The sequence below is a fragment of the Lutra lutra genome, chromosome 16 (genome assembly GCF_902655055.1).
Source record: "Lutra lutra chromosome 16, mLutLut1.2, whole genome shotgun sequence".
In the NCBI taxonomy this organism is placed as follows: Eukaryota; Metazoa; Chordata; class Mammalia; order Carnivora; family Mustelidae; genus Lutra; species Lutra lutra.
This window is the reverse complement of record NC_062293.1, coordinates 46,566,938-46,582,098: the sequence shown is the minus strand read 5'-3', so window position 1 is coordinate 46,582,098 and position 15,161 is coordinate 46,566,938. Positions and strand designations below refer to the sequence as shown.

At 37.3% G+C, this 15,161-nt stretch overlaps 1 protein-coding gene across 1 annotated transcript in view; it reads right to left on the bottom strand.

Annotated features, from left to right (window-relative positions):
- The window catches only part of PAFAH1B1 (platelet activating factor acetylhydrolase 1b regulatory subunit 1), a 98,615-nt gene that overhangs the window by 6,159 nt on the left and 77,295 nt on the right, over positions 1–15,161 (bottom strand). Inside the window, 5 exon segments of the mRNA XM_047706834.1 lie at positions 3,381–3,482; positions 6,929–7,157; positions 8,146–8,248; positions 10,087–10,116; positions 10,119–10,254. Coding sequence (XP_047562790.1) covers positions 3,381–3,482; positions 6,929–7,157; positions 8,146–8,248; positions 10,087–10,116; positions 10,119–10,254 — 600 coding nt within the window.

The following is a 15,161-nucleotide window of genomic DNA, read 5'->3' as shown; positions in this document are numbered from 1 at the left end:
GGGTGGCTCAGTGGGTTATCTATCTGCCCTCAGCTCAGGTCATGATCCCAAGGTCCTGGGATCGAGCCCCACATTAGGCTCTTCGCTCAGCAGCTCTGCCTACTTGTGTTCTTTTCTCTCCCTGTCAAATAAATGAAACCTTAAAAAAATAAATAAACTAATGAACATTAACACTATCAGCAATTCAGTCCTTCCATCTCACTAGCCACATTTCAAGAGCTCAATAGCTGCATGTGGCCGGTAGCCACAAATCTGGGTATTAGAGATACAGAACATCATCACAGAAAGTTTTACTGGACAGCCCTAGACTAGAAAATACACTTCATAGGTATTATAAGTGATATAAGGGAGATATTTATTTTCTTTTTTTAGCTTTTCTGTATATTTCTAATCTTTCTACAACATAAATAACCATATTGCTTTTGTAAAAGAACCAAAAAAAGGGGAGTTAACAAAATAAAAAAAAAAAAGATGAGCAAGGTGATATACCCTTTGTTCTAGGGGTGCCTGGGTGGCTCAGTTGGTTAAGCAGGTGTCTTTGGCTCAGGTCATGATCTCAGGGTCCTGGGATCAAGCCCTGACTTGGGCTCCCTGCTGAGGGGGAATCTGCTTATCCCTCCCCATTTGCCCTCCCACCCCTGGCTCATGTGTGTACTCCCTCTCTCAAATAAATAAAATCTTTAAAAAAATACCTTTTTCTATTAATGTGACCTATAAAAGTCACCAATCACTAGACATAGAAACCTCAACAAAAGTTAGAATCACATTTCCGTGGCTACACCAAAATAAACTAGTAAGAAGTACCCTCCATCAGGGACTCCTGGGTGGCTCAGTGGGTTAAGCCTCTGCCTTCAGCTCAGGTCATCTCAGGGTCCTGGGATTGAGTCCCCCATCGGGCTCTCTGCTCAGCAGGGGGCATGCTTCCCTACCCCACCCCACCCCCGTCTGCCTCTGCTTACTTGTGATCTGTGTCAAATAAATAAATAAAATCTTAAAAAAAAAAAGTATCCTCCTTCAGCTGAAAAAATAGAAGCCAGAAACCTTTGGGGAAATTAAGGTGACCTATTATTACAGGAGAGCACAGCACATGCTTTTTTTTTTTCCTTCTTAAAGATTTATTTATTTGACAGAGAGAGAGAGATAAGTAGAGATAGAGGCAGGCAGGGAGCAGGGGAAGCAGGCTCCCTGCCAAGGAGAAGGCCCGATGTAGGGCTTGATCCCAGGACCCTGGGATCATGACCTGAGCCGAAGGCAGAGGCTTAACACACGGAGCCACCCAGGAGGCCCTTTTTCTTTCTTTTTAAAAAGATTTTCTTTTCAAGCAATCTTTATATCCGATATGGGGCCCAAACTCACAACCCTGAGATCAAGAGCCTCCACATTCCACTGACTGAGCCAGTCAGGTGTCCCATACACACATTCTGATTTTAAAGCAGATGATCTTTTTATTTTTTTATTATTTTATTATTATTTATTTATTTATTGGACAGAGAGAGAGAGAGAGAGAGAGAGAGATCACAAATAGGCAGAGAGGAAGGCAGAGAGAGAGGAGGAAGCAGGCTCTCTGCTCAGCGGGAGCTGAGCAGAGAGCCCGATGTGGGGCTCGATCCCAGCACCCTGGGATCACGACCTGAGCCGAAGGCAGAGGCTTAACCCACTGAGCCACCCAGGCGCCCCGCAGATGATCTTTTTAAATAGTGATATAGCATATCTGAGCTCAGAATACTACTACAGGAGAGTTTAACTTTCTAACCTTTTTCTTTTTTTTTTTTTGGAGCCCACTGTGGGGCTTGAACTCACAACTGGGAAATCAAGACCTGAGCTGAGATCAAGAGTCAGACACTTAACCAACTAAGCCATCCAAGTGCTCCTCTGATCAATTCTTGATGATAATTCCAAAGTGTCTATTGTATCCTACAGAGAGACAATCACTTCAACATATGGTTAGCACCTAAAGAAATCTCTAAAACAAACATGGATGCCCAATTACAAAAGCTGCTACTGAATTAATGCCCATAGATTCCCTTAGAACTTCCTTAGGCAAAGAAGAATCTTCACAATGCTTACTATCATTTATATATACTTTTTTAAAAACGGATTGTATTTATTTGAGAGAGAGAGCATGAGCAAGGGGAAGGGGTAGAGTGAGAGAGAGAAGCAGACTCCCCACTAAGCAGGGAATCCACTATGGGACTCGATCCCAGGACTCTGGCATCATGACATGAGCAGGAGGTAGGCACTAAACCGACTGAGCCACCCCGGTGTCCTCATTTATGTATCCTAATACCAAATTCTAGGTGCTCCTAAAAAGCATTTCCAAGTCATAAAGCTAGGTAACAACAGTAACATCAGAATGGTAAAATAGGGGCACCTGGGTGGCTCAGTGGGTAAAAAGCCTCTGCCTTCATCTCGGGTCAAGATCCCAGGACCCGGGATCGAGCCCCGCATCGGGCTCTCTGCTCATCAGGAAGCCTGCTTCCTCCTCTCTCTCTCTCTGCCTGCCTCTCTACTTGTGATCTGTCAAACAAATAAATAAAATCTTAAAAAAAAAAAAAAAAAAGGTAAAATAAACCAAATAAATTGGACCATGTGAACAAAAAGATAATAGTTAAGTGGATTCATATTAAAATTAAATACCATGAAATATAGAAACATTAAAAAAAAATGAATGAATCTAGGGGTATCATGGTTAAGTGCCTGCCTTCAGCTCAGGTCATGATCTTGGGGTCCTAGGATCCAGCCCCATGTTAAGGCTCCCTGCTCAGCAGGAAGTCTACTTCTCCCTCCCTCTCTCCCCCTCCTCCAAATTATGCTTGCTCTCTCTCTCAAAAAAATAAGAAAAGAGTGTATTATAATCTCCTATAGGAAATACATAATTTTAAAGATTCAGTGAGCTAGGCTCTCCCTCCTGGCATTAATTGGCTTTGTAGATTCCTTAATATAAACATGACATTTTACAGGAATAATTTTCCTATCACTGTAACAACAGAATTATAAAAGTTTAAGAAAAATAGTGTTTGGGGCATCTGGGTGGGTCAGTGGGTTAAGCCTCTGCCTTTGGCTCAGGTCATGATCCCAGGGTCCTGGGATCGAGCCCCACGTCAGGCTCTCTGCTCAGCGGAGAACCTGCTTCCTCCTCCTCCTCTCTCTCTCTCTCTCTCTCTCTCTCTCTCTGCCTGCTTCTCTGCCTACTTGTGACTTCTGTCTGTCAAATAAATGAATAAAATCTTAAAAAAAAAAAAAAAAATAGTGTTTATAAGGAAGTTCTTTTAAAGCTTGTAATAATTCAGGTTATTTAATAAGATAGCACAAGGCATCTAACCGAAAATATATAAATATAGTTAAGATACAAAAGAAGCAGTAAGATTATGCAAACTTACTAGGGTCATAAGGCACATGCCAGTACTGACGTCCCACATCTTAATAGTCTTGTCTCTGGATCCAGACAGTAAGAATGGCCCAGGCTTGCCACTTTTTTTAGTCTATAGAAAACATACAAAAATAAGTTTCCCACCTAAGACGTTGAGTGAGGACTTTAAATGATCTACATTTCCAGTTTTTATAAAAATGCAATTTTGGGGGACAAGTATTGTGTATGTTTATTACACACAGTCTGATGTTCTGAGATATATATAAATTGTAAAATGACCATCATAATCAGGTTAATTAATATATCCATCACCTTGTATAAACATTCCCACCCCCTTTTAGGCAGTGAGAACACATTTTTCTTTAAGGTGAGAATACTTAAGATTTACCCTCTTAGCAAATTTCAAGTATATGCCACGGTATTATTAACTGTAGTCACCATGCTGTATTTTAGATCTCTAGGACTTATTCTTCATATTTTTCTGTATTGAAATACACAGGTCTTTTGACATACATAGGCTATTACACAGAAAAGACCCAGATAATATGAAAACAGAATATCTCTACTAAGATTACGATTCAGTTTCTATAATACTAATGGGATGATCAATTTACTGTTCAAGACTTCTGTAATCAAGAAAAAATTTAAAGCTACTTAATTCAGTCTATACAAAGTCCAGCCAGAATCAAATTTATGACATGGTAAGTAGCCACCACCAGAGGGCAGTAAAAAGAATCTGAAAATGCAACCAGTCAGCCAAAATACAATACAAAATACAAAGTTACTATAGAAAACTCATTTTGTAAAAATAATTTTTGGGGATGGGGAGGTGGGGAGATGGGGGCTGAGGAGGAAGATTCTCCTCCTTCATTTATTAGAACGTAATTTAAAAATATCCACAACAGAGGGAAACAAGCCATAAGTGACTCAGGGATAGAGAACAAATAGGGTTAATGAGAGGGAGGGAGGTGGGGGATGGGCCAGATGGGTGATGGGAATTAAGGAGAGCACTTATTGTGAGGAGCACTGGGTACTGTGCTTTTGATAACAAAAGCAAAACTCCCCAATAGGGCTGTATCTATATAAAAGACGTGGTCAATTCTGGCTCTGCAATTTATTCAAAGAAATAATATTCTATAACTTATTTTTAAGATATTAATCATAAAGACTGAAATAATGAAAAGTACTAATTAAGAACCATGAAGAAATATAATGAAACTACATACTAGAAAACCCAAAAGACTCCAAAAAATTGCTAGAATTAATAAGCAAATCAGTAAAGTCTCAGGATACAAAGCCAACATACATAAATCTGTTGCATTCAATAATGAAGCAACAGAAGGGGAAATTAAGAAAACAATCCCATTTATAAAGGCACCAAAAATAGTAAGATACCTAAAAATAAACCTATCCAAAGAAGTGGAAGATCTATACTCTGAAAACTATAAAACACTGATGAAAGAAATGTAGACAACACACAAAGAAATGGAAAGACATTCCACGCTCATAGATTGGAAGAACAAATACTGGTAAAATGCCTATACTACCCAAAGCAATCTACACATTTAATGCAATCCCTATCAAAATACCAATAGCATTTTTCACAGAACTAGAACAAACAATCCTAAAATCTGTATGGAACCACAATAGACCCCAAATAGCCAAAGCAATCTTGAAAAAGAAAAGCAAAGCTGGAAGCATCACAATTCCAGACTTCAAGTTACATTACAAAGCTGTAGTAATCAGAAACAGTACAGTACTGACACAAAGGTAGACACATAGATCAATGGAACTGAATAGAAAATCCAGAAATAAAACCACAGTTATATGGTCAACTAATCTTTGATAAAGCAGGGAAGAATATCCAATGGGAAAGACAGTCTTTTCCACAAATGGTGTTGGGCAAACTGGACAGCAACATGCAAAAGAATGAAACTGGACTACTTTCTTACACCACACACACACTTAGACTAAAGACCTAAGTGTGAGACCTGAAACCATAAAAATCTTAGAAGAGAGCACTGGCAGTAATTTCTCTGCCATTGGCTCTATCAACTTTTCTCTAGATAGGTTCCCTGAGGTAAGGAAACAAAAGCAAAAATAAACTACTGAGACTACATACATCAAAGTAAAAACCTCCTGCACAGCAAAGAAAACAATCAAAACAAAGAGGCACCCCATAGAATGGGAGAAGGTATTTGTAAATGACATATCTGATAGTATTAAAAATATATAAAGAACTTCCATAACTCAACATCCAAAAAAAAATCCAATTAAAAAATGGGCAGAAAACATGAAAAGACATTTTTCCAAAGAAGACATTCACATGGCCAAGAAACACATGATGCTCAACATTACTCATTATGAGGGAAATGCAAATCAAAACTACAATGAGATATCGCCTCACACCTGTCAGAATGGCTAAAATTAATTAATACAAGAAACAACAGGTGTTCATAAGGATGTGGAGAAAGGGGAACCCTCCTGCACTGTTGGTGGGAAGGCAAACTGGTGCAGCCACTCTGGAAAACAGTATGGAGCTTCCTCAAAAAGTTAAAAATAGAACTACCCTACGACCCAGCAATTGTACTACTGGGTATTTATTGCAAGAATTAAAAAACCCCACTAACTCAAAAGGATACATGCACCCTTTTATTTATAGTGGCATTATTTAGAACAACCAAGATATGGAAGCAATCCAAGTGTCCATCAACTGATGAATGGCTAAAGATGTAATGCTCACACACACACAATGGAATATTATTCATCCCTAAAAAATGGGGGGGGGGGATGAAATCTTGCCATTTGCAATGATATGGATGGAGCTAGAAAGAATAATGAAATAAGTCAGAATGTAAGTCAGAACACTATAAGGAAATAAGTCAGAGAAAGACAAATACCATATGATTTAAGAAACAAAACAAACAAGCAACGGTGGGGGGGAGAGAAAGCAACAAACCAAGAAACAGACTCTTAACTCTAGAGAACAAACCGATGGTTACCAGAGGGGAGGAAGGTGGGAGGACAGGTGAAATAGGTAATGGGTATTAAGGAATGCACTTGTGATGAGCACAAGGTGATTAAAAAAAAAAACTCCAGACTCAGTTAGTGCTTCTATTGATTAAGAGTATCAAGAGGCCTTCATATGAAATATTCTTTAAAATTAGTATTTAAGGACTGAACTGCATTCCACCATAAATTTATAAATAAAATAATTATGTTCATTAAAGGCTATTCTTCTAAAAGATAACTTTAACCTCTCCCGTAAGTTTTACTTTGCATTGGTATACTAACAATGGCATTTCTGATAAATTTAATGACCACTTTTACAGGAGAATCTATCATCCCCAGCACAAGTCAAGGGTCAGCTGACAACAATTAACACTGGTTAAAAATATAAGTAACTTCCACATGTCCGAAAGAGTAAAGACTTTCAAGATACAGAATTCTGGGATGCATATCTGTCAATGCATTAACTGCCCTGTATCTGAGAATCAAAAAAGTATATAAGATTCAGATATCAGCAATAAATAATGAAATGACATATAAATCACATACCTCAGATCCTGTTGCTTCAGAGATGGAAGAGTATGAGCTTTCTGGAGCCCAGGAAATACATTCTACCACATGCTCATGTTCTCGAAGCTCAGCCTTGCATTCCTTTGTTGCTACGACCCATACGCGCACTGTCTGATCATTGGAACAGCTGGCTATCAGAGTGCCGTCCTGATTTGGCCGCACCATACGTACCCATTCTCTGTGTCCCGTGAATGTCTTCACACAGTAGCTGTCAAAATAAGTAATAATTTACATCATGAATGGCAATTACTGGGACACTTTCCAGAAGCAATATAAAACTAGCCATGCACCGGAATGAAGAGGTTGGCACCAAGTTAAGGAGTAACCACAGGCAAGTCAAGAGAATAAATGTACATTCACGGTTAATAAAAGATGGGGACAGGCCAGAAAATCAAATTATCAATTAAAATGTGCTGATTGGAGTATTATCAAGGAGGTAATCAATCAACACATTATAGAAGAAGCTACAACACATTACAGAGAAAAATAAAATCTTCTAAAACGAAACACACACAAGAAACCTAACAAAAATATTTATAGCCTTGTTGGGAAAAAGACACTCTCTACTAATCTGGGTAAAACTAGTAGTACGTTAAGGTTTTATGGTAACAATCATGTGTCATTCTAAGCACAACCAAATTCAGCCTAATATGGGAATACCTGCACAAATGTTATTATGTTTTATTTCAACCCACAGAGAAATCACCTAAAAAAAGACCACAGAGAAATAAGCCACTGAGGGCACCTGGGTGGTTCAGCTGGTTAAGCGTCTGCCTTCGGCTCATGTCATGATCCCAGGGTCCTGGGATGGATCCTTGTGTCTTGTCTGGCTACCTGCTCAGTGAGGAGCCTGCTTCTCCCTCTCCTTCTATGCTCTGTCCCCCCCACCCCCATGCTTGTTTTCTCACACTCTGCACTCTCAAATAAATAAATAAAACCTTAAAAAAAAAAAGAAAGAAAGAAAGAAATAAGCCATTGCATAGAAAATGGGTCTCAAGGACATGGAAGTTTCTTTTATAATTTTCCTGTTCCTTTATCGGAAACATTTAAGAGATTAAAACCTCATATTAAAGTATATAAACACAACCAGCACCATGATCATTTGGGGTTAAAGTCAAATAATTGGTTCAGAAACACATTTTGGCTATTTGTTTTATATCTCTTCAGCTGACACCTTTTCAACCAAACCTACTCACCCAGTTTGCACTTCCCACATTTTTATAGTTTTATCTCTTGAGGCAGACACTATATGATCTCCATTGGGCATGATGGCTACTGAAGAAACATTGTGGTCATGGCCTAAAACACATAACACAGCAACGTATTAAGAATACATCACCAAGAGCAATTAAACCTCAGTTTACCGTGAGATTTCACGTGGGATTTCAAATATCGCAGCAACTTTAAATACACTGGGCTTTATATAAATTTGATAAGAAAGCTGGATTTACATACATAAGTCAAGTAATTAGCAAATTAATAAAATAATCATAATGAATTAAGTAGCTAGCTCAATTTATGATTAAATTTCAACCTGTACAACTGTTTTAACACTACAAGGAATCAGTATCATCAGCATTTGAATATACTAATATGCTATATGTTTATATAAAAACACTAGATACACACAAAAATTTCCATGGTTGATATCCTAAGATATATGTTAGAAATAAGACTTACAAAACTAAAAAGAAAAGAAGAAGAAAAATGGAGATTTGGTTCCATATTTAAAACAGTGGTTGAAATTTCCTTTTTTGTTGCTGATGTCCCTGGGGATAAAAATGCATTATCCTATATGCATTATTCACATTCCTAATCAGCTATCCTTTGTGGAAAAAATTCTAGAGAATCCTCATAAATATCATTACTTAAGGAATATACAATGATTGGAAAAAACTCCTTTATAAAAAATATTTTAAACTTAAGTATAGTTGACACACGTACATTAGTTTTCAGTTGTACAAACACAGTGATTTGACAGTTTATACACAATGCTACTATGTTCACTGCAAGTGTACCTGCCATTTGCCACCATACACCAGTATAATATCATTAACTCTATCCTTATGCTGTGCCTTTTATTCCCTTGACTTCCTCATTCCATAACTGGAAGCCTATATCCCTCCCACTCCCCTTCTTCTTTTTCATTAAAGTCACAGCAAAAAAAAAAAAAAAGTCATAGCAACACAAGATTCAGACTACTCAAAGAAACAAACACTAGATTTTTACCTAAAGGATTCCATTCTTTTATGAAAGAATTCCTTTAACTGGTAAGCTTCCCACTTAATTTGGGAGAAAAACACCCTTCAAATTATACTCTCTATGTAATCACATCACAATTATCTATTTTTTAAAAAAAACTCTTTTATTACCAACATAGCATGTGTTCTTTATGTAAAATCCAAATATTCAAATTTTATCATATTTAAAGAAACAAAAATCCTTAGTGGGCACCTTCTATGTGCCAGGTACTAAACCAAGATGATTCATATATATGATTTCATTTTATCCTCACAACAATCCTATGACAGGTATTATTATCTCTGTCTTGCAGATGAAAGAAGTTGAAATTTTCCAATGTCACAAGTAAACAAGTAGGAATTTGAACCCAGATATCTGATTCCAAAGCCCATGTTCTTTCCACAAGGCCAAACGGCCTCAGAGAATAGTCTCTAGGACAAGACTCAGGAAAACAACCTAACATTGAGACTATCGTGTATGTGGAACATTAGAGAGTGAGCAAGAAATACCAGGTTCCAGCTTTTACTATACTTATTTGCTCTGGACTTCAGTTCCTCAAGTGAGAAAAATGAAAAACAAAACAAAACAAAAAAACCCCCAATAACTTCATTCTCTTTCTTTCTTGAAGACAGAGGTCCCAGGAGTTTTTCTTATCCAAAAATATTCCTGAAAACGAATTAAGTATTTTATATAACCAGTACTAGAGATACTTAAACCTCATAACTGAAACAAACTCAACTACTGAGACTTCTCCATGGGTTATTTACATCATACACTCTTCCACTGATACCATAAGACTTAAATGTAGGGGACCTGCACGCTATTAGAAAACAAAATTCTTTTCTCTGGAATGTCACGTACAAATCAATATCAAAATACTATCCACTACCCCTTACCGTGCATGGTTCTGATGCATTCAAAGCCTGAAAATCCCATAGTTTAATGGTCATATCTGCAGAACAGGAAGCCAGAAGCTTGCCACTGTGGTCAAATGAAATATCCTGTACAGAGTCTGTATGTCCCTTAAGAGTTCGCTCAAAATCTCCAGTCTCATAATCCCACACCTGTCAAGTGACCAGAAACTTAGTTAACATCAACCCATCCCTTCTTTCTCATTTTACATTAGTCACTCAGCAGACCAGTACGAGCAAATGAGAGACTTAGAAACAGCACATCTTCAAGTACAGACTGGTCTTTTCTCTAGAGAAAACTGAAGTTATAATTATTAAAACAGACTTCTAGTACCATATTATCTACCATACACTTTATGCTAGTGAGTAGGCATATGAAGCCAAAAGACAAAGTCTCTTCCCAGTCTGACAGGAGACAACACACACGTAAACAAATAAATTTAAAGACAAAAGTTTTGGGGGTAGTTGATAGGCATCTATAGGCAGAGTATTAGGGCACGATAAAGAGTGCTCAATCCTAATAGACAAGCAGAGCTCAGACATCTAAGAGGAAGGAAAGACTTCACAAGAGGCTACTGTCCATGAGTAGATTAACAAAAGCATATATCATTCTGATGCAAAAATGGGAAGTCACTAACACATTTTTTAAAGATAATTCTCCTAAGATAACAGACATAATAATCTATTAAGAATAAATATTAGGGGTGCCTGGGTGGCTCAGCTGGTTAAGCATCCGATTCTTGATTTCGCTCAGGTCGTGATATCAGGGTCACGGAATTGAGCCCCCACTGGGGAGTCTGCTTGTCTCTCTCCTCTGCTCTTCCCTCAATCGTGCTCTCTCTCATTCTCTCTCTCTCTCTCTTTCAATAAATAAATAAATAGGCAAATAAAATCTTTATTTAAAAAGAATAAATATTAGAAACAGACCTCAAGACATACTAAACTTTCACTCTGGTGGTCAAATGCTAGTCTGAAGTTCAGTCTTTACCCGACACCAATTACATTCTCTAAAATCAGATTGATTCCATTCTTCCTATAGTAGGTTCAAATTTACTTGTAGGAGGGTATATATCAACCAATTTAAAGAAACTTAGAAAATGCATTTTGAAAACTTGGAAACAATCTAAACATCCAACATTAGGGGAATGGCTAAGTAGATATAAAACCTGGGATTATAAAGAACTTGTGAGTAATGAAATAATGTTAAGTTAAAAGAACACAAAAGTACACGTGATCACAACTACATAAAAACTTCAGCTAAGAAAATAAACTATCTTCTAAAAAACTTTTTAAAATTTTTTATTTTTTTATTTATTTGACAGGCAGAGATCACAAATAGGCAGGGAGAGAGAGAGAGATGAGAGCGAGAGAGAGAGAGAGAGAGAGAGAGAGAGGAAAGAAGCAGGCTCCCTGCTGAGCAGAGAGCCCGATGCGGGGCTTGATCCAGGCCCCCGGGATCATGACCTGAGCCGAAGGCAGAGGCTTTCACCCACTGAGCCACCCAGGCACCCCTAAAAAACTTTCTTTTTAAAGAAAACGTACATACCCTTCTCAATATGAACAAGATTTTTTTTTTTTTAAACCATATATTCAACTACTTCTACATAAAGTGATTTCTAATTTTGCACATATTCTGTTAGAGTTATCTTATCCTTAAGTATTCTGGGGTTTTTTTATGCTACTCTTTGGCATTTTAAAATCTCAATTTTCAAATTATTCATTGCTACTTTATAGAAATACAATGACCCTTTGTATAGTAACCCTGTATCCAGAGATTCTGTTAAATTCAGCCACAGTTCTAGTAGCTTTTTGTAGATTCTCTGGGTTTTCTACATAGATGACCATGTTGTCTACAAGTAAAGACAGTTTCATTTCTTCCTTTCCATCTGTATGCCTTTAACTTCTTTTTCTGCCTTACTGCACTGATAAGGCACTCTTCTGCAAACATGAAATGTAAGTAGTTGAGACTGAACACCACGTCTTTGGTTTCTGATCTCAGGAGGAAAGCATTGTTTTCCACCATTATTATGCTCAGACACCTTTTAAACTTTTATCAACTTAATGAAGCTCCCTTCCTAGCTTTTTGAGAGCTATTATCATGAATGACTGTTGGAATTTTTGTCAGATGCTTTTTTCGGAACCCATTATGTTTTTTATTGATGCGGTGTATCACACCGATTGTGGAACCAATCTTGCATTCTGGGATAAATCCCACTTGGGTCGTATTAATTAACCTTTTCATAAATTTGCTGGATTTAATTTGCTTACAATTTGTTAAGGATGTTGCATATGTGTTCATGAATAATACTGGTCAGTAGTTTTCCTTTTTGTAAGATTTTTGTCCCATTTAGTATCTTTTTTTTTTTTTTTAAAGGGTTCTTTTTTTTTTTTTAACCTTTTATTTATTTATTTTGAGAGAGAGACAGTGAGAGAGAGCATGAGCGAGGAGAAGGTCAGAGGGAGAAGCAGACTCCCCACGGAGCTGGGAGCCTGATGCGGGACTCGATCCCGGGACTCCAGGATCATGACCTGAGCCGAAGGCAGTCGCTTAACCAACTGAGCCACCCAGGCGCCCTCCCATTTAGTATCTAATGATACCAAGAGTTCAGATGAATATTTTACATATTACAATAAGGTATCATCTTGCAGTTCAGTTCCAGTTAACTTTCCATGCATTATCAAAGAACACTATAGCATTTTCTCTAAAATACACCCAGAAAATAAACTGTCTCTTCATAAATGGTGAACAAAGCATTTTAATGTCTAAGTATCAAGAACAAGAATAAATTTTATTATTCTTTTGATATTTACCTTTTGTATGATTATAAAATAAATCATTTTTCTTTGCTTTTCACCACAAGTATTTTTCCATGCCATTCGAGATTTGGCAAACTTTTTTTTTTTTTTTTTAAAGATTTTTATTTTTAAGTAATCTCTACACCCAATGGGGGGCTCAAATATTGTATGCTGCACCCACTGAGCCAACAATGTGCTGCGCACCCCACCCCCCTGCCTTTTTAGGGTAAACATCTTTTTTTTTAAGGAATTCCTACTGTTAGCTAATTTTTTGGCAGAGAGCAGAAGGGCAGAAGTGAGATGATAATCTTAAGCAGGCTCCATGCCTCGCACAGAGCCCAAGAGGGGCCTCAATCTTACAACCCTGAGATCATGATTATCTTAGCCAAAAATCAAAAGTCAGACAACTTGACGGAGCCACCCAGGTACTTCTAAAATTTTTCATTATTATAGAAACATTATATAAATGAAAATCTTTGAATATTAAAAATATCTCTTCTCATTTTGCAATATTAGGTCAGATAGTGAAAATCATTTTGGGTCAAAAATACAGACTTTAAGCCCTTTTTTTTTTTTTAAAGATTTTTTTTTTTTAAGATTTTATTTATTTATTTGACAGAGAGAAATCACAAGTAGGCAGAGGGCAGGCAGAGAGAGAGGAGGAAGCAGGCTCCCTGCCGAGCAGAAAGCCCGATGTGGGGCTTGAACCCAGGACCTGGGATCATGACCTGAGCCGAAGGCAGTGGCTTAACCCACTGAGCCACCCAGGCGCCCCGACTTTAAGCCCTTTATATATTCTGCTGAATTGTTTTCTCATAAGATTTTATGAAATGTAATGAGAATGCCTGCTTCATTAATTCTTATCACCACTGGGAATTCACATCTAAAAAGTAAAATATACTGACAGATTTGAGATATATTGTCATATTAATATGCATTTTTCTACTATTAGTAGCAATCCCAAAACTTCTGCTCCTTTGGTTAGCCATTTTTTTCTTCTCCTATGAATTGTCTGTTCATGTCCCACAGCTCAATTTTCTACTGACATGATTACAGTTTTTCATATTTGTTTTGAACTCTTATAAAAAGTTGGCAGTCCTGAGGTGCCTGGGTGGCTCAGTCAGTTAAGTGTTTGCCTTTAGCTTAAGTCACATTCTTCAAGTCATTCTCCCTGCTCAGTGAGGAGCCTGCTTCCCCCTCTCCCACTCCATTCCCCCTGCTTCTGCTCTCTTTTCTCGGTCAAATAAATAATCTTGAAAAAAATTTTTTTAAGGGCGCCTGGGTGGGCTCAGTGGGTTAAAGCCTCTGCCTTCGCTTAGGTCATGATCCCATGGTCCTGGATCGAGCCCCGCATCGGGCTCTCTGCTCAGGCAGGGGGCCTGCTTCCTCCTCTCTCTCTGCCTTGCCTCTGCCCTTGTGATCTCTGTCAAATAAATAAATCTTTAAAAAAAAATTTTTTTTTAAAAGGTTGGCACTCCTTCATCTGCTTCATTAGCTGAATTTATTTTCAGTTTTATTTCCTGTCATTTTTTAAAATACTTAAGAATAGTACTACATGACAATCAGGAATAACATTTCAAGGGATGCCTGGCTGGCTAAGTTGGTGGAATGTGTGACTCTGATCTTGGGTTATGGGTTGGAGACTACTTAAAAATAAATCTTAAATTCTTTAAGGAAAAAAAAGGGAAATTTTTCAAAAATTTAAATGATGCACAATTCAAAATACTGTTATGAACCATTTCACAGAGCTATCCTATATTTTCCCTAAATTATTAATTAAAGTTTACAGGCTGATGATATAAATGAATTACTCTATCTGTTGTATTTATCAGATGCACAAGGGAAATAATAAAAATTTCTGTTATCAATAATTGTAACATTAACTACATTTTACTGAGCCCTTACAATTTACCTAAATCTGCCAGGCACTATACTGCTATATGTTGTATATAATTTTAAGCCAAAGAACTGTCTTCCCAACAAATGAGAAAACTGAGCCTTAAACATATCAAGCACTTTGTCCAAGACAGTCAAAAAATTACAAAAAATTCTGTTTATATTAATCCTTTGAGTTTTTGGAAAAGTAGCTCTATCACAATCCTCATTTAGTCATCACCTAGGTTTTACTGAAACTGAACAATAAAAGTATGGAAGGAGAGTAGAAAACCATTCTTCTCATTCTAAAAAATATACACAGAAGTAATTTAATGAGAAACAAAGCTTTATGTGTAAGACTAAACAGAACATTATTTATGATAGTAGAT